Here is a 20,503-nt window from a genome sequence, read left to right as displayed (position 1 = left end):
CAGAACTGTCCTTGAAATTGTGCATTTTTCGGATGAGACGTATGTCAACAGAGCCTGATTTGGTCACTAAATGGTGATCATCTACTGCCATCTATCTGCTTCTGTTTCACTTTCAGCCTCCACTTTCCAGTGTTCTCAAAATATGTTCAAATTCAATATCAAAAATAGGAAAAGTAGAGCAAAGGATTTTTTATTTACAACAAATTAATGTTTTCCCAGCACTGTGTTGCAAAAATACATTTACAATAACTTTTAATGATATGTGTCAGTAATATGGTTACGGTACATTTCTTACCTGATCTATTTGCATTTTACGAACTTTGACTCAATAATATATTGAAATTAATGAAGATTATGTCTCAGAATTTCAGAAATGATTGTGTGTAAATGTGATTATAAAACATACAGGAATGTTGCACTTTGGTGGACATTATGGCAGACCAAACCACAATCTCATGTCGTAACATTACAGTCCATTTTTGGTTTCTCCCCTCTTCAGTCACCAACAAGACCAACTCAGTTCCAGATAATACTTCATCTACATGTGCTGGGCATCCATGATATCCAGATATTTGGCATCAATTAATCTAGGAAGCAGACTTGTCCTGAGAAAAAACAAAATGACAATGACAAAACATGTCAAAAGATTGATGACTACAAACTGTAAATAACTGCTTTGATTTGCTGTTTTTTGGCTTTAGTAGAACCACCTGTGTCACTCACAGTGCTACTCTGCCCTCTAGTGGCCACTCACCTGACAGGAACAAGCAGAATCATGAGGAGAGGAAAGACCATCTTCATGTAGGGCAGAGGATACATGCCGAACGCGCACAGGATGATGAGCTGAACCATCTGCATGGCGGTGAAGTAGTGCACCTTCCTCTGAGGCACGCGGCGGATGTAGTGGGTGGGAGGGTATGACGTCTGGACACACAAGAGAAGATAGAACAGTTAAAAGGTGTTTTCTTCATCAATGAGCGTGTTTTCTTCATCAATGAGCGAGGGTTTGTAGCTGTGATTCTGACACGTTTTATGCCAATACCAAATTCATTGTAAATTCAGCCACCCTTAATAAGTACTTGAGAAACTGAATGTGTTTCAGGTAGGTGTTTCATATCGGTCATGACTAGAATTGCACAAATAAATATGTATTTTTTTTTAATTAACCTTTATTATCCCGTGATATAAAAGTATTTTTGGGGGGAGACCTGGAAGATGATTATAGATGTCAATACAACAGATTAGTTAAGTCTAATTGTAAACACTCTAAAAAGTACGTATATAAAATTCCAGCTCAAGAATGACATATGCACATTTTTAAATTAAACTCCTCTTAACTGGAGATTAAACAAACACGTATGTAGTGAGTATGTAACTTTCTGGGGTTGGCGTGTCAGTTGCTTGATTCCATGGCAATAGAAAGTTAAGTTTAATTTGAACATTCTCTTTGAAAAAAAATATTTTTTTTTTGGCATTTTGTGGTCTAATTATTCCCAAATAAATAAAATATCCATGGAAACAAGCAGGAGGCTTCTCCTCCAAGAGTCAGGTCTGTGGTGATGCAAGCGTGCTCACAGTGAGGGCGCATGTGTTGAAGCTTTTTAATGCAATAAAAACAACCAAAATTAAAAAATAAAATAAAAAAATGCTGTTATTTTAGCACATTTTTTTTTGGGGGGGGGGATAAAATGTTACGTACTGGGGCTTTAACTAGGGTAAAACCTGTTCTCTCTCTTATACAGGAACAAGACGAGGATTAAACTAGGACAAGATCTAAACTTGAATGACTCTAGGACTAAAGAGTTTCATCCTTTACTTCACTTTTACATAAGTGACAGTCGCTCTTTACGCCGATATTACTAGTTCTGTCCCTTTTTTTGTTAGTTTGAAGTTTCCTGACAAAGCTTGAAGGTGAGTGTACAGTCCAGCCTCACCTGCTCCTTCAGCAGCAGAGCCATGCGGTCCACCATCTGGTTCCCATCAAGTGAAGTGGCAGCGATGTAGAGGAAGAGGCCGTAGAGCACAGGCTTAGGGATCCACTGCAGGGGAATGGGAAGCATGAAGGCCGACACGCCGATCAGGATGTTCGCCACCAGCGCTGTCAAGCGAGTCTCCTTCACGCTCACGATGCTGAGGGGAAGAACGCACAGAGAGAAGCACATTCAACCTCATTCAAAGATTTAGAGTCGGGTTAAAGATGAACAAAGCACCGTCATTGCGTCATTTATCACATATATCAATGTCTTTATACGGGGGAATATCAGCTATTTATTTATTTATATTGCTACTATTTCCTGAGTACACTGTTGAATCAAAATATATATATATATATATATATATATATATATATATATATATATATATATATATATATATATATAAAAAATAAAATAAATCAATTAAGCAATCAATAAAAAATGAAAATGTATAAAAACACACAGAATATGGAATGAAATCATGCAAAGCAAGAGCACTGGCTTTGTGGGTAATCTTTAACAAGTCGTTTAACTGCATTAAAAGGCATGAAATTAAAGGTATTTTATATTTTGTAATTTATTGGACCCGTTACCTTGTCATCAGAATGTTCACAATAAAGGCCATTATAGGTCAAATGAAATAGATCATAAAAATGCTGAACTGAGAACAGAGTCATTTTCAATTGCCAAAACTACCTTGAATTTTCATATTTTGTATTGCTTTGAGGCTAATCAAAGTTTTTTTTTCCCCCATTAAAATCACATTATGGTCCTATTAACTTTGTTTCGACGTGACATATATCAAACAACTGCAACATTTTGGCTTGGATTTGCTGTTGTCAGTTAATTAATCCTCAATACTGCATACTCAACTGCTGATGAATGATTATAGTGAACTACAGCAGCATGTTTATCCCATCTGTAAAACCATAAACATGTGAAATAGTGCGTCTAAAAGGTGTAGAGCGGGATGAAACTTGGATGTGTTTTTCTGACCATAACAAAGCACTTTTTCAGTATTCACAAACCCTCATGATGTGAACGAGGTCAGGTCCATCCAAACGTGTTCAGAAGTGAAGGTCGACGTTGTGAAGTATTTGGGTTATTTTAGCTCTATGCTAATATAGTGCAGACAAAAGATTTTACAAAGCCAAATGATTAAATTGACTTGATTGAAATGACAAAAAGGACGTTAGTATTGGGGTGCAGAAAAAAATTTGACACTATTGCTTATTTATTAATGTATGTATTTTACACAAAGACACTAATAGAGATCGACCGTTACGTTTTTTGTTTTGCTCTTATTTTGATAGACCATGGCAACACCAATATTTTAGAATCAAGCTCTGCCAATACTTTTTCAAATTTAGGGCCAATTTTGACAATTTTTCACAAACTGTATGATTTGTATGACAACAGGGCCCGTTACTGTCTCTACAGCTCACTACTGTGCATAATAGAAATAGGATATAATAAAGAAAGATAGAATCAATTGAAAAAAGACAAGCACAGCCCTGTTTTACTACATAAGGGAGCAGTGTAGTCACATTTAGTGCAGTGTCCACTCCACATTTAAGGATTCAAATAAAGCTTTATGTACATACTTTAGGCAGATGGTTCGCCCATACATCATTTTCATCCCTGCTGATTTCACCAATAACCAAGTCTTCTACTTCTTCAGCCTTAAGATGAATGATGGATTTACCCATTGAAAATAATTAGATCCGAAAAAATACTTTCAAGGTTTTTGTAATATAAGTTGAAACGCTCTTTTGGGTTGCAACTTATTATTATTATAGGCTATTATTATTATTCCTTCCTGCTGCTGTCAGACCGTATAACAAACACTGTTAGCCCTGAACACTTGCAATACTGATTTAACCATGTGCAATACTGTCATATTCATGTGCAATACTGATTTAACCATATGCAATACTGTCATATTCATGTGCAATACTAATTTAACCATGTGCAATACTGTCATATTCATGTGCAATACTGAATTAACTATGTGCAATATCATCATATTCATGTGCAATACTGATTTAACCATGTGCAATACTGTCATATTCATGTGCAATACTGATTTAACCATGTGCAATACTGTCATATTCATGTGCAATACTGTCATATTCATGTGCAATACTGAAGTAACCATGTGCAATATCATCATATTCATGTGCAATACTCAAGTAACCATGTGCAATATCATCATATTCATGTGCAATACTGATTTAACCATGTGCAATACTGTCATATTCATGTGCAATACTGTCATATTCATGTGCAATACTGTCATATTCATGTGCAATACTGTCATATTCATGTGCAATACTGAAGTAACCATGTGCAATATCATCATATTCATGTGCAATACTCAAGTAACCATGTGCAATATCATCATATTCATGTGCAATACTGATTTAACCATGTGCAATACTGTCATATTCATGTGCAATACAACTGATATAATAAGAGTGTTTTATTTTCTTTCCTTACTTACTAGTAGTATTATTTAGTCTTATGCTAGCTATTTTTTCTTTACTTTATTTTATTATTATCATTTTATCCTTTTATTTTATTTTTCCCCCTCCATTCCCTATTAAGATAGGAGAGGAGTTTTGTTGATAAGAGTTTTTTGTTTTGTTTATACGAGTTCTATAATCTGTCCTTTCCCCCTGTTTCTACTGTGTTGTAACAGCAAAATTTCCCCATGTGTGGACAATAAAGGAATATCTTATCTTATATCTAAAAGCCTGACGAGTACTGATTACTTTCTGGGGAATTCGACGGCTACTTACGTTGAATAGACATGGCCGTTCTCGACGTGCTGCTCCACTTTGGCCAGCTGACGGGCATGTAGCGAGGAGTGTGGGAAAGCGGCGTGCATCCATGGCAACCCCAGGCAGGACATAAGGATGTTGATGAGGCCGGTCAGCACTAAGTCCCAGTGGAATGTGGTGCCTTTTAGCAGCCTAACACAGACATGTGATACAGTTCAACGCTTCATTCCGTTTGACACAGCTGTTAGTCAAGTGTTCTTTGCAGTTAGACATGATGTTGCATGACGACGATGAGCGTTGAGTGGCATGTGATTGGTGGAGGGATGAATAATACAACGAACAGCCAATTCAACCTTTATGTTGGCGTTTGCTGCGGAATCGAGGGACTTACTTGTGTTCAGGTACGTGCGTGAGTGAAATGACAATGTTCTGGTCGATGAAGATGAGCAGGGCCAGTAGGAATCCGAGCCCCACGGCGCTCAGTGTGTTCATCCCGGTTAGCTTGTCAAACGGAGGGAAGTTGAAGATTGGGCCATTGTGGACGCTGAACTGAGGAACTAAAAAACAAAACACAAAATTACATTAAAGTGTAAATCATGACAATAGGTAGATGGAAGATAGGGGCTCATATCATTCTCTGTTTTTGAAAGCACCAAACAGAAAATCCGCAAATGTTGACACCTGTCATATTTTTGTCAACAATTGGATCCACCATTTGCAATTTAAAGCTGGGGATCTGATTTTCACACGTTTAAAGAAGGAGGGTTTTTTTTTAAAGTTTAGACTGTTTATCATGTTGATCATGAATGTTTAAGAGTTCTTCTAATAAGAGTGTTTTTTAAACTTCCTATATGTTATCTGTCCTTTTCCACTGTATTTACCTGTGTTGCAACAATGAAATTTCCCCATGTGTGGACAATAAAGGAATATCTTATCTTATCAGAAGGTGAAGTAAATCAAAGTAAGTAAAGCACAGCCAATCAGAGTGTTGCATTTGGCTTTCACTCCCAGCTTGACAAGAAATGCAATACTTTATTATTACATGCAGACAGCGTTCAGTAGTCTCATTTTTATTCCCCCAACAAAGAAAAATGCTTTTATAATATTCTTTGGGGGCAAAACACAAAATTGACTGATTTACATACTAAAAAGGTCAAATACCCCAACTTTAATCAGGCGGCATAAAGACTTTTCTACTGAGTCCACTTTTTAATATTGCAGAGAAAAAAATATTTCATCTTTGTTAATCTGTGATAGCATTTTTGTTAGAATAGGCCCAATGATAAACGATGACTCGTTCCCAAACATTACATTAGAATGACAAGTTTTAAACATCACATACATTGGTATTTTCATGGATGCTAACTTACGCGGAACGTCGATAAATAGGTAGGAGCCAATGAAGGAGAGTATGATGATAGATATTGGCAAAGCGCAGTCCGACACCACTTCTCGCACTGTGGAATTCAGATATGGGCTGTGGAAGAGAGGGAGGACATATAATTACTCAGAGGCAGGGCAATTCTGACGTAAGATGCTGTCATTGAAAGTTGTGAATAAATTGAATTGGCCAGGCTACATGAGCTGCCATAAACATAGTGTGAAGTCTGGTGGATGACATGATTGACCTGGAGGGCGTAGCACGGAGAAAATGTAACGATGACGCAATTCAGAAAGAGAAAAAGAATATACTGTACATATATTTGCGGAAGTGGAATTAGGGGAGTAGAACTGGACACAAACAGAATATGCATGGGTTTCAGAGTGATAGGAAGATGCCATAGCAATTAGGGGAATGCAATATTTACTCAAATCTATCTAATTTTATTTTATTTATTTTATTTATTTTATTTATTTTATTTATTTTATTTATTTTATTTATTTTATTTTATTTATTTTATTTATTTTATTTATTTTATTTATTTTATTTATTTTATTTATTTTATTTATTTTATTTATTTATTTTATTTAAGCAGCATTTGTCTCGAAGATTATAATGCCAGTTTTTGTTATCTTTATTCAATCAACTTTTTGCTGCCCTCTTAAAAATATATATTTTTTATCATAGACAATATACCCGAGATATATATATATCTCCCTCCAGATACTCAAAACAAAAAATATATCTTGAATGAGAAAAAGTCCTCAAAATGGCATCTATAAACAGGAAACTGAAACCAATGAATAGAGATATCAACATATTTAGTTAATTGTAATTATTTAGGTCATAATATAAGCATAAAAAACATATTTGTGAGAATTTTAGGAGCAAAACTAGGTCATGTCAATTTGATCTACTCAAAAGAAATTAATACAAATGTACTGAGTGTTTTAATCTGGGTGTTTATGTCACATTCACTTTAAATAATTCAAATAAAGAATCACACTCTCAGGATGCAGTTGTCAGATCTTTCTGCCCGCTATCTGATGAAGGAAATGAAGCCAAAACATGATCTGATGCAATTCTTTTTAACATTTTTACCATCTCCCATGCATCTGCACCTCCAGATTGCTGTGTGTGCGTCAGTCTTTCTCCCATGAACTTAAACATTCAGCTGGTCACACAATAATCAGTAAACAGCAACAGTAAAACGTGGTATAGCGACCTGTCCTCCGCCCGTTAATATATCTAACCTCCTCTTGATGAGGTAGAGGGCGTATCCGAGCCACAGTGTCCCGAGCATCAGCAGCAGACACAGGATGGGCCGCTCCCTGGTGCACACCACCAGAGACTCGGGCAGGAGGAGCAGGTTCGAATGTCCAGTGCCGTTTGCCGTGTGGTTGTTGGCCTGCTCCAGAATCTCAGTGATCTGCTGGAGCACCAGTGTCGTGTTGGAGGTCGCAATGGTCGGCCCATAGTAGAAGTGGTCAAAAACTGCACACAAAAAGGCCAAAATAATTCAATTAATTGACATGTTCTGCTAGTTTTTCTGATGTAACAAAGCTTGACACCCATGATGTTCATAAGGATTATTGTCCTCCATCTCCGTCTTGTGGTGAATCAATAGCTTAAGATGGACTTTAGTTTTGTGGTGATCTGCAGAGACATGTTATTGCTTTGCCAGGAATGTTTCACAGCGTGGCATCAAATTTTATCTCCATAGCGACAAGCGAAGTGAAGCTACGGGTCCACGTTACAGGGCAGCGCTGTTTTGGTTTGTTTAAAGGTATAAGGTTCTTTATTTGTTTGAAAGGTAAGACTCCCTGCGATACGTGAAGAGTTCTAAAATGTAATGAGGAGGCGGGGCTTATGAGTTCTGCAGTGTTGAACAGGAAGTCAATGAACCTGTTTTAGAACAATATTGTAGTTTACAATGAACAGAATGTAAACTGATGATCTACTTATTATCGTTTTAGTTCGTTGTTCCCGTTAGGGGTCGCGGGTGACTGGCGCCTATCCCAGTGACTTTGGGCCTTAGGCGGGGCACACCCTGGACAAGGGCCAGCTGGGTTGACACAGGGACAAGCTGGCCTTAAAATCTCTGTATCACCCACATAAGCCTTTGGGAGCTAAACAATCAAAGCTGAAGGATCAGATTCCCTGGTAATTTGTGTTTACAACATGGAATGATAATATGGTTCCTTTAAAGAAACTATTATCATTCTCCGTTAAATACAGTAGTAAATGACCATATGGAGATAGTAAAAGAGACTGGATCACAGTATTGAACAGTACATCCATGCATCTTCTGATAAATAAAATGTTTGTTTTGTTTTTTTAATCAAATTTATAGATTGTAAGTTGTATTGTAGATTGTATTTCTGTAGGAAATGTTAGTATTTTGACAACACTAAAACAACTGTAGTTTTGATATTACATGTCACAATGTTTGATCAGTATATATGTAACTTTTTGCACTGTTTGTATCATAACCACTGTTTTATTATGTCTATTTATTGGCCTTTAAAATCCTAATGAGATTTTGGACTACAGATAGAGAATATCCTCTCTGGCTAACTCTGGTACTTTTAAATAAATGTTGATTAATATAAGCACACTGTCCCAAAAATACAGATGTGACAAACACCTACAATGCATAAATGTTGTCTTGCTAGATAATGTTGTCCGGCTACATTATCTGCCCTGTCCTCGCCTTTCTGAGACCTCTCAAACCGTGTTCCGTGTGTTGCGACGTTGATACAACTCACTTTTGACGGTGCCTTTTACCGCGTCGCCGACAAATGCTATGGAGATGAACAAAGCTATGACTTCTTCTGTGGAGCTGCAAGATAACAGGAGCAAAAAGAGCCATACAACGATCATTCACATTGTATCTACACACACTTTTCAACAGCTGCAGACAAAATTGTGTCAAGGTAAACTGATAAGGAGAGCCAGACTGTGTTTGAACAGTGAGAAGGATTGTGATGCCGAGCAAACAAGAAGTCAAAACAGAATCTGCTTATCACTGTCCTCAGCTTTGTCTTTGTACAGTGTTCTAATCTAACGGCTACATTGGGTTCAACTGCAGTGCAATGTACATACAGAAAGTGTCCGAAAATTGTCTGGGAGGCATAATTATTTACCGTTTGAAGAGTTTCATCAGGAGGCTGACATTGAACAGGCCCCCGAGGATGAGGAAGAGACTGTTCCATAAACCAATGCAGGCGTAGAAGGCATCAAAGTCCAGCTTGTAGTCGTCACAGATGCCTCGGATTACTGACGAACACAAACATGAACCGTTTTTATGGACTCTCTTCAATTCTCATTCTTTTCTGTAATAGTATTTAGTAGCAGTTTGATTAAAATAACTGAGCAAATAACAAATATTCCCATGCAAGCATCTTCAGCATGAGCAGCTGCAGGACTAATCCATTTGAGCCACGCAATTGTGTTGTACAACTTGCATGTGTAATGAGAAATAAAGCAAAAAAATACAAAATGATTTAATGAACGACATGACCAATTAGAGGAGACTATCACATAAGATACAAGAAGACAATCTATTCACCTATTTACATCTTCATTTCTAAAAAATAAATCAAGTGCAACACGCCTACAAACGCGTTGGGGGGTAACGCAGTAGCTGGTAACGCAGTAGCTGGTAAAATTAGCTGGTAACGTGTTAGCTGGTTACGCATTAGCTGGTAACATTAGCTGGTAACGTGTTAGCTGGTAACTTGTTAGCTGGTAACGCATTAGCCGGTAACGCGTTAGCTTGTAACGCATTAGCTGGTAACATTAGCTGGTAACGCATTAGCTGGTAACATTAGCTGGTAACGTGTTAGCTGGTAACGTGTTAGCTGGTAACGCATTAGCTGGTAACATTAGCTGGTAACGTGTTAGCTGGTAACGTGTTAGCTGGTAATGCATTAGCCGGTAACGCGTTAGCTGGTAACGCATTAGCTGGTAACGCATTAGCTGGTAACATTAGCTGGTAACGTGTTAGCTGGTAACGTGTTAGCTGGTAACGCATTAGCTGGTAACATTAGCTGGTAATGTGTTAGCTGGTAACGCATTAGCTGGTAACATTAGCTGGTAACGTGTTAGCTGGTAACGCATTAGCTGGTAACATTAGCTGGTAACGTGTTAGCTGGTAACGCATTAGCTGGTAACATTAGCTGGTAACGTGTTAGCTGGTAACGTGTTAGCTGGTAATGCATTAGCCGGTAACGCGTTAGCTGGTAACGCATTAGCTGGTAACGCATTAGCTGGTAACATTAGCTGGTAACGTGTTAGCTGGTAACGTGTTAGCTGGTAACGCATTAGCTGGTAACATTAGCTGGTAATGTGTTAGCTGGTAACGCATTAGCTGGTAACATTAGCTGGTAACGTGTTAGCTGGTAACGCATTAGCTGGTAACATTAGCTGGTAACGTGTTAGCTGGTAACGCATTAGCTGGTAACATTAGCTGGTAACGTGTTAGCTGGTAGCGCATTAGCTGGTAACATTAGCTGGTAACGTGTTAGCTGGTAACGCATTAGCTGGTAACATTAGCTGGTAACGTGTTAGAGTACTCAAATGAATGAGTATATGTAGGGTAACAGCGATGTGATGGTTACTTTTATAACACAAAAGCGCAGTAAAGTAGTTTTCCAGGGCAGTAACAAGGTAACGTAACGAGTTAATGTTGTGTTACTTTTAATGGCGGTTGGCAGCCAATAGAAAAGGTGCATTCTCCACCACTGTAGCTGTGCGTCTTCAAAGTATGTGTATTACGCTACACTGTAAAGGAAGGAGAGAGAGGAGAGAGATGGTCACATTTATATAGCGCTTTTCTACCTTCAAAACCCTTAAAACGCTTAACATCAAAATCACACACCAGTTGTTCAGAGACACTTGGGGCGAGGCGTGTCTTGCGTGTCAAGTGTCTTGCTCATGGACACAATGGCAGCGTTCATCAGTGGCTCTGACCACTCTACCAGGATGTTAATGTCGAGCGCGGGATTTGAACCGCTGATCAGAAGACGACCGCTCTGCCACTGAGTTACTGCCGCCACCCCAAATGGATGACAGGGCGTAGGAAACCACATTAACACCAGAGTAAGGTGACGGAGCGCTGATAAAACAGATATTTGTTCTTAAGGAACTGGTATGAAATATTGTTTATCCATGTATCGAGCTATATCATATCTGAGTGGCCTCTATGCTTCAAAAAGGTCTTCCTGCTGTTGGTCAGACTGCTACAATTACCCACGAGAACATAAAACAACAACATATTTCCAATAATTATAACTTCAATAAGAATATTCAGCAACACCAGTGACGTGCAGTGAATTTTAAGGATGGGCAAGCAGACCTGGAATGTTAATCAATATTTAGTGGATAAGAGGAGGGGAAAAAAAAAAGTATTCGACTTTTAAACCCAGGTCTCCCACGCGCAGGGTGAACACCTCCCGCAACCCAATATTGCGCTAAATAGATGATATAAAGTTACTTCTCCGATCAATTGATTACACAAATTAGCATTCTATGTTGTTAAATGTCTGTTTCTCTAACTAACATCTAGTCATTAGAAACATGACAGAGGCTTAGCTACAAACAAAGACTTGTCTCTAAAATATAATTTTTAAGTCTGTTTGTGGGAACTTGGCGCTGCTGTTGCTTCACTCCTTCTTGCACATGCTCAGTTAGAGCAAACATCCCTTATTCCCCCAGTGTGGTTTGAGCATAGATCCAGGGGTCTGAGGCTGTGTGGTCCTCAGAGCGCATGTGCAGACCTCTTAAAGAAGCTGCTGTCCGCTCTGGTTCTAAAAGCTCATGTTGGAGAGCGGAGCATGAACCTCTGAACATGGATTGCACACCGCTGTGGTACTGTGCGTCCCACAGTAATGCTCAGGGGCCTGCAGAGCCCACTAAAGACACTGTGAGATCAGCCAAGCTTCAGCAGAAGAAGTGAGAGGAAAACAGGCTTATTTAGAAATATTTTAGAACAATTCATTTATAGTTGGGACACACTAATATTAGATTTTATTGGTCAATCACTGATTGCCTTGATTGCCCGGACCGCACACGCCACTGAGCAACACAATACTGCCCCCTGTCTTTTTATTTCCAATTGTTTTTAATAATGTGGTTATTTTGTAGTCTTTGTTCTTGCCAGGTTTCTTCTTATTATTATTATTCATGGTCATTTTGCCACAGCTCGGGCACTTTTGACCCCCTGAACATTGATGACTGTCACACATGGGGTCATAGGTCACACATGGGGTCATAGGTCACACATGGGACATAGACGCGATCGGCTCGGCCCAAACTCCAATAAAATGGAGGTTGCGAGAACGCCCGTCGCAACAGTGCCGACTAGTTCAAAAAAGAAAAAACATAAAACTCTTAATCTTTGGCACATGAAACTTGGGACAGTGATAGAGCTACCTTTGACCTCTGACCTTTGACGAGTAAAACGCACCTGGCAGCATCGCTCTATGATAAACAGGAAGTCAGCCATGTCAAATCAAAGTGGCGCCGCCACGCTTGACTTTTTTTTCTTCAAAATTGTACTTTTTCGTCCGATCGAGCTCAAAACAACAGTTTTTGCATCTAAAGACATTGAAATTTAATAAATATTCAAAAAAAATGTGATATTCCTTAGGGTCTCCTGTTTTTTCAAGTACAAGTCACGCCTAATGGAATTGATCTACGGAGCTCATATTTCACTCACTAATGCGTTTTTATGATCTGATTGGAAAGAATTAATACCCATGAAAAACTCAATGACTCAATGACGCCATGAAAAAAGTGCATTGCAGATATTGTGTCTTTTCACAATTGGCCAGCAGAGGCGCAATGAATGCCTTCACTTCCTCTTCCTCTTTTATTTTGATGGAACTTTTCTTCTCGTGCCGTGGTCTTAGCATTAGCGTTAGCATTAGCGTTAGCATTAGCGTTAGCATCAGCGTTAGCGGTGGGTCTCTGTTGCTAGGTGAAGGAGGTACAGGGAGGAGGGGGTCTAAAGAATAAAGTCCAAAGAATAAAGTCTAAAGAATAAAGTCTAAGAGAATGCTTCTTCTTCTTCTTCTTTGGTGTTTTATGGCGGCTGGTGTTGGGGGGCAGAGTGAGGCTGGCGGTATGATTTTCAGCCAGGTAGGAAATGCGAAGGCGCGGCTTGCGGGGGTTGGTGATCTGCGTGTGAGCCCGTCGGTGGCTTTGTCTGCTATAGCTCCGTGGAAGTTTGTCCCGGCTCCTGTTGATGTTAGCTTGCATGGCAAGCTTAGAGGAGTCGCTGGGAGGGCACCGCAGTTTGCCGTTCAAGCACTCATCGATAAGCACTCAGGTGATGTGTTTATTTATACCGACGGGTCTAGGGATCCTGAGAGTGGGCGTACTGGCGCCGCTTATTTTGTGCCTGACCTGGGGCTAGCGGTCAAGAAGAGGTTGACAGATCGCCTTTCTGTTTTCACGTTGGAACTTATAGCGATACGGTTGGCGTTGGAATGGGCGGAATCTGCTTTGCAGTGTTGCGGCATTGTGGTGGCCTCTGACAGCCTTTCTGCATTGCAAAGCATTAAATCTGGGAAATCGGATTGCAGACAGGATGTGTTGAATGGCATCTTCTGTCTGATGCTCTCCCTGTCCAGGAAGGATGTGAGGGTTTCCTTCATTTGGGTCCCTGCGCATGTGGGGGTGGATGGTAACGAAATGGCTGATGCACTGGCTAAACGTTCCCTTCGGCGGCCATCAATTGATGTGGCGGTTGAGTTAAGCAAATCTGAAATCAAGCCTGTTATCAAGAGTCATGTGGTCGGCCTTTGGCAGGAATTTTGGAGCCACTGTGTTACTGGACGGCATCTCTATCACATACAGGGTAGTGTGGGTCCTTGCGGGTCTATGGGCAGGAACGCGTGGGAGGAAAGGGCCTTCGCCCGCATGAGGATTGGCCATACTGGACTCAATTGGTCACTGAGTAGGATAGGCAAACATCCGACCGGTCTGTGTGGTCACTGTCGGGTGCCAGAGACTGTCGAGCATGTGCTGATTTGCTGTGAGGCTTATGATAGGGAAAGGGCCGGGTTGGCCTTGTGGTTTCGGAATAATGGGCGGGAGTTCAATCTGCGGAACGTTCTGGCGATCCAGTCACAGGGTTTGTGTCAGGCTGTGGTTGCTTACTTATGTAGCACAGGGCTGGGTAAACGTTTATAGAGGTGGGGGGTGGTGGAGACTGAGCCGAGGATGAGGAGCAAGAGGATGTTCTAACGCGCTTGGACTTCATGGGCCTAGAAACGCCAAAGTGATGGAAGAAGGACTTCTAAAGGATAAAACGACAAAGACGTCCCATGACCTCATGGGCTTTGTAAAACAACAAAGACGTCCCATGATCTCATGGGCTTTGTACTTCCAAAGCACCGAACGTCAAAGAGGGCGAGGAAGGTGAAGAAGAGTCTCCCTGGAATAAAGCCGGTTGGTCTCTGACACAACAACTATTCTAGTCACAAAAACACATCATGACCTCATGGGCTTTGTAACGCCAAAGCGATGGGAGGAGTACTTTTACGGACTACGACAGAGTCTGAGGACTACGAAACGTCTGAGGAATAAAGTCTGGCGGTAATGCAACACTCGGATGCCAACCGCCATAAAACAACAACAACAACAACAACAACAACAATACCACGGCACCCGCTTCCTATGTCCACTAGCTGTGATGAGCGAGACAATTGCACTATTGAGATCATCCACCTGAGTCAATCCTCCTTCCTGCAGAACCCTAGAACCATCATCAGCTTTCCTCAGGAAAGCCCCCCAGTTCGCCCTTGCCAACTGCCACCTCTGGATCCTCGTCCCCCTGACCACACAGCTCCCAAAGCCAATCACGGTGCGGACTAGATAGTGATCGCTACCAAAAGAAAGATTACCAAGAACCTCCCAACTACAAACACCAGCTAACTCCTTGGACACAAGTGTAAGATCTATTGCACTTTCCGCACCGGTCCCCATATCATAGCGGGTCCCACCCCCATCATTCAGACAAACCAACTCCCTTTGATTGATAAAACCCTCTACCACCTGCCCATACCTATCGGTACCACTACCGCCCCACAAAGCGCTATGCGCATTAAAATCCCCACACCACACGGCCTTTCCCCGAACATCCTTACCGATACTATGTAAGGACTCTAACGTTAACTCACCACACGGATTATAAAGGTTAACCACAGTAACAGCTTCACCACCCAGCCAGACCCTCACCGCCAGGGCCTCCGACGCTTTACTCACACTGACAACAACGTAATTTAGGTCATCTCGGACAAACACAGCCACACCTCCGCCTCTACCCTGCTCCCTATCATTCCTAACACACACATACCCTTGTATCCCAAAACCCCACCTAGGTCGTAACCAAGTCTCCTGCACGCACATAACGTGAGGCTTGTTCAACAAGGTAGAGACAAAATGCTTAAATTCCTGGCCATTAGCACGAAGACTACGCGCATTCCATTGCAAGACAACCACCGCCATTATGAGCCCCCGGAACCTGATGGCGCATTGGTCCTCCAAGTCCTCCAAGTGCACGAGGTATTGTTGTTGTTGTTGTTGTTGCTCTTCTCTCTCTGCTTCTTGGATGCCAACTGCCATAAAAAACAACAACGACAACAGTTTGGATATTACGGCAACATAGAGGAACGCCTCGGTCCGTATGACGGGGAAGAAGAAGAGGAAGCGTGACCTGGTCGGTGACGGTATGAACAGCGGGGAGGACTCCCCTGGAGCCACTGATCCTGTGCAGCGTAGGGCGTCTTCTTGCCCGTCTATGGAGGGCTCTCTCAGTGAGGAGCAGGGCGGGGGGGTTGCAGATGTCGGGGATGTGAGTTCAGAGTGTAAGGTGTTCATAAAGCTCGCGCAGGATAATGCGTCCTTTAAGGGGTGGGATCCGATGGCGTTGACAAGGAGCCTGACTGTAGCTGTGGGAGTGGTCAAGCATGCGAGTGTCCTTAGGGATGGCTCGCTGCTGGTCGTGTGCAAGGACGTGGCTCAGCAAAGGAAGGCGATTGAAGCTAAGTGGGGGGAAGGACATTCTTGTGTCTGATGCTGTAAGAGGCACGGTCAGGGGAGTTATAGTAGGCGTCCCTACGACGACATCTGTGGATGACATAAAGGAGAATTTGACTGGAGCTAAGGTGGTGGATGCTAGGCGGTTGAAGATGACCCGGGATGGGGTAAGGTGTGACAGCCTGTCGATAACTTCAGACTTTATACTTCAGACTTTATATACTTCAGACTTTATACTTCGGACTTTATTCTTCGGACTTTATTCTTCAATTTAATGTAGGTAAACATGTGCAGTGTGATGTCATAGAGTGTTTTCATTGCTTTGATCTAAAAAAAACTATTTAAAGAAGAACACTTGGATACCAACTGCCACAAAGTCTGAGGAATAAAGTCTGGCGGTAATGCAACACTTGGATGCCAACCGCCATAAAACAACAACAACAACAACAACAACATAAAACACCAACCGCCATAAAACGACAACAACAACCAAAGAAAAAGAAGGAAAAAAAGAAGAAGGAGAAGAATTTATCGCCAGAGACTTACAACACTGTAAGGAAACAACTTTTTTCAAAAAACACTTTTCACAGAAAACAAATCGAAAGTTCTTTAGAGCTAAACAGATGGCGTCCAAAGTTGAGAACAAGTGCAGACCTGAATCTGGTGTGGTGAATCTGGAGCAGGACTTCGAGGAACAAAAACCCATTCATCGCAGAAAGCGAAAAAATGCAGGTAAATACTTCTTCCACGAGGAAAATAAAAATCCTGAAGCCCAGGAACAGGCTCTCAACCAATCCAGTGATCCTAATAATACAGGAGAATATGAAGATCTGCGAAAGCTGATACAGGAGCAGCTCGAGAAACAGAACTAGGCTATCATTTGTTTCCATTGAGCTGAGTGTGAAAAGGATCGTGAACAGCACAAAGACCAGCACCCAGCTATAGACAAATGTATCAAATCTCTCAAAAAGGAGGTTCATAGCAACTTGAAGGAGGACACGAGGTATAATGTGAAAGAGGAGATCAAAGAGCAAATCACTGCCACCACCTTCATACGAGGACAACTGGAAATAGCCAACAAAAAAGTCCAGACTCTCATGGATATCGTCTCCAAGAAGACACCGGAAGAAAAAGCACAAAGGAACCAGATCTCAGCTCTCACTCAGACCTTGAATGAGAACGAGGGGCTGAATGGATATCCAGAGGAAAGCCACTGAAAAGGCTCAAAGCCCACTGAGAACGATGGAAACGCAAAATCAGCTGCTGACGACAGAGGAGACATGCCTAAAATCTGCCCTGAGAAAAGAGAAGAAGAACATCGAACAAGCTCAGGCCAAACTGGAGAGGCTGGAGAGAGAACATCAGCAGCAGGCCACAGAGGAGACAAGCCTGAAATATGCTTTTAAGGAGAAATGGGCCAAGCTTCAAACCCTGCAGGGCAAGAAGGTCGATCTAGAGTTTATGTGACAAAACTTGGGTCGTCCCTCGGTGATGAAAAGTGCGCTGCTGAAGTATCTCGCTCTACAGTGAAGGCAACAACACAAGCCTTAAACCAGAAGCCCCAAACCGAAACTCCTATTTTACGCTGTAATTGAAAAAGGCAACAGTGCATATGGATCTGTTCTGGCAGAAAACGCTGCTGAGCACCGAGGAGCAGAAGAAGAATGTCCTGCAGGAGAGAATAAAGGAGCTTTCAGAGGCTCTGACCTCCTCTGATGAGACAAACACTGCTCTGAAGAGACAAAACCAGGAGCTCCAAGACCACATGACAAGAAGTGGAGTTAAGGAACATCTAATCCTTCAATGCCGTGGAGCAGAAGACTTTTTGTTGTTTCCTGTTTTGTCTATTGTGTATTGTACCTCTTTTACAATCCCTCCCATTCCATTACAAAATAAATAAATAAAGATGAATACTGTATATTGTTATTTGCATTTCTTGTAATTGTACTTTCAGATAATGACTGTGGCAGGGACTGATCCGACTTACAAACAACCAACCTTCTTGAATCCAGCCATTTCAAATAGTGTGACTAGTTTTATGAAATTAAACTTTCAGAATGATAAAGTCAAGTTTAGAGTCATAAAGAGCCAGATAAAATGCTTCTAATTTAGTCTCAAAAATTCTAAGATTATATTGTGACTTGAATAATCACGATTATGAATTAAACAAATAATCCTGACATCCCATAAACAAACAAACACATAAATAAATACATAATTAACAGGTACATTAGATAAGACACATTAGAAATAATCTATTTTCTTCTTTAAATTGGTTTTCGAGATCAAAGCAATGAAAATACTTTATGACATCACATCGCACCATGTTTACCTACATGAAAATTGAAGAATAAAGTCTGAAAATGTGCCAATTTGCAAAACCTCAGGCTTGGCACTCCTTATGAACCCAGCTGAAGGATTTTAGGGAGTTGTACTGTGGTTTCTACGTAGTCACTAGGGCAATAAATAGAATACTGAGGTATTTATTAACAAGTGAGAACCTATTGCCATCGAGATTTCTAACGAATTAAGTAATAGAATAATTGTTTTCTGGACAATCCACAGGCTCCAGAAGATGCCATGTGCCGAGAGCTTTTACTCAGGTGGAAAAAGCAAGAATTACATTGGCATTTTTGGGGGAAATTATTTTGTTTGTAAATATTCTCATGTGATGGAAAGGGAATTATAACTAAAGGTACCGTGCAAGTAATTGTGGTACATGGCAATTACTTACGGAAACATTCAGTATTCTACTTTATTTCATGGTAAAAACGTAAACCTTAAACCTAACCCAGTACAAACACTTCATATAACCAACCATAATACTCACTACAAAATGAATCGTCGTTTTCCAGCTCGTCCTGAGTGTGCCTGAGACCAGTATCTGTGGTGGCAGCACCAACACTGACACTGGTTTTCCGTTTTTAACTTGAACATTGAATCATTTGGTGAAATTAAGACAAATAATGCAATAAACCTTTCAAATTAAACTTATTTTTTTCAATTATAATTATTATTACCAGCATCAATTTCATTTTGCTGTAGGGGTCCCTGGTCGGTTGCATAGTTATTTTGGGGGCCCAGGCCTCAAAGGCTCTGCAAATGAGCATCTGCAGCCGGTCCCTCGTTCCAAAAATAAACTGTGGCGGAGTTTCAAAGTCTAGACTGCAGGAACTAACCATTGCATATAATGACGCTATAAGATGCTGCTGGCGGTGCAGAGACACCATTTGCATCAAACCTAATGTTTAATGAATAAAAGTTAATAACAATCAGTTAAGTAAAAGTAGATGGCAATTTCAAAGGTTGGTTCCTATAGATTAGAAAAAGCTCACTGGATTGTAATTAACTCCAATATATGGATTTTAATTGGATTTTCAAATCTGTTTATGTGTTAGCATTCACAGTTGTCACCTGGGGAAGTACATACCGCTAATGAAGATGGCGAGTGGTGCTGTAGTCAGAGGGATGACGAGCGGCGAGCCAGCAAACAAGGCATAAATAACTCCACCAATGCTCTGACCGACGATGGTCTTCTGAACATCTGTGAAAAACACACAGAGCTTATGCATGAATTACACTTGCAGTTTATTACCCATATACAGTACATAAATAAATACTTACCAATTTCACCTCTTGTACTTTCATCATTCAAAGAGCCAAAAGCGATGTTTGGCAGCAGAATGGCAATATAGAGGAAAATAGCCGTTGTGGTGTACTTCAGCAGTGAGCGGTCGTTTGTTATCCCTAAAATGATCATATAAAACATATATTTAGAGTATGTTTAATTACAAGGCAACAGCGACGTACTAGTATTACTACCATCTGTGAAGTCTGATGGGTAGAGTGGCAATCTACGGCGGAGGTCTTCATAAACACCTTTACCAGCTTTGAAGAAGTCTATGCACTTAAGAGAAAAGACACGTTTCAGCCACAATTCATCCGGTGAAAAAAGTATTTAAAAAAGCTTCTTCACATTACATTAAATAAAAAAAATAGCTGAAGAAACTAGTGTCCATTCTGATTCATGGGAGAGCAATTCCACTTGTCAATATAAGTAAAGGCCATGCAGTGCAACCACAGTTTAGTTGAAAAGACGGCTGACACAAATGTTTGAGACAGATCTGAATTATTATATTTAAACTGCTTTGGTGCCCGTTCCCTTTGAGCGGCGCTCCACAAACATGCTTAGGATGATCAACCAACACTCCAAACGTTGTGTTCAACCTTAGAAGAGGCTTAAAGATGGACATGAATCATTAGTGTGTAGTCATTACTGATCTGTTACCAGCAGGAATAACGCGTATTGTAAATAT

At 40.7% G+C, this 20,503-nt stretch overlaps 1 protein-coding gene across 2 annotated transcripts in view; it reads right to left on the bottom strand.

Annotated features, from left to right (window-relative positions):
• Positions 1-503: 503 nt before the first annotated feature.
• Positions 504-20,503, bottom strand: part of LOC140349897 (solute carrier family 4 member 11-like) — a 32,336-nt gene continuing 12,336 nt past the window's right edge. For both annotated transcript variants that reach the window (XM_072436069.1, XM_072436070.1), the window contains exons 9-20: positions 20,010-20,094; positions 19,812-19,934; positions 19,618-19,731; positions 9,287-9,419; positions 8,909-8,982; positions 7,394-7,634; positions 6,130-6,236; positions 5,151-5,316; positions 4,778-4,951; positions 1,935-2,130; positions 755-924; positions 504-605 (exon numbers count right to left, since the gene is read on the bottom strand). In XM_072436069.1, the coding sequence (XP_072292170.1) occupies positions 539-605; positions 755-924; positions 1,935-2,130; positions 4,778-4,951; positions 5,151-5,316; positions 6,130-6,236; positions 7,394-7,634; positions 8,909-8,982; positions 9,287-9,419; positions 19,618-19,731; positions 19,812-19,934; positions 20,010-20,094 (1,650 nt within the window). In that variant the 3' untranslated portion in view covers positions 504-538. The remainder of the gene's footprint in view (positions 606-754; positions 925-1,934; positions 2,131-4,777; positions 4,952-5,150; positions 5,317-6,129; positions 6,237-7,393; positions 7,635-8,908; positions 8,983-9,286; positions 9,420-19,617; positions 19,732-19,811; positions 19,935-20,009; positions 20,095-20,503) is intronic.

The sequence above is a fragment of the Eucyclogobius newberryi genome, unplaced genomic scaffold (assembly GCF_026437365.1).
Source record: "Eucyclogobius newberryi isolate DKJ021-1_F unplaced genomic scaffold, fEucNew1.0.hap1 SCAF_11, whole genome shotgun sequence".
Lineage (NCBI taxonomy): Eukaryota > Metazoa > Chordata > Actinopteri > Gobiiformes > Gobiidae > Eucyclogobius > Eucyclogobius newberryi.
Note: the sequence above shows the minus strand (reverse complement) of the source record. Positions and strands in the feature narration are given on the sequence as shown.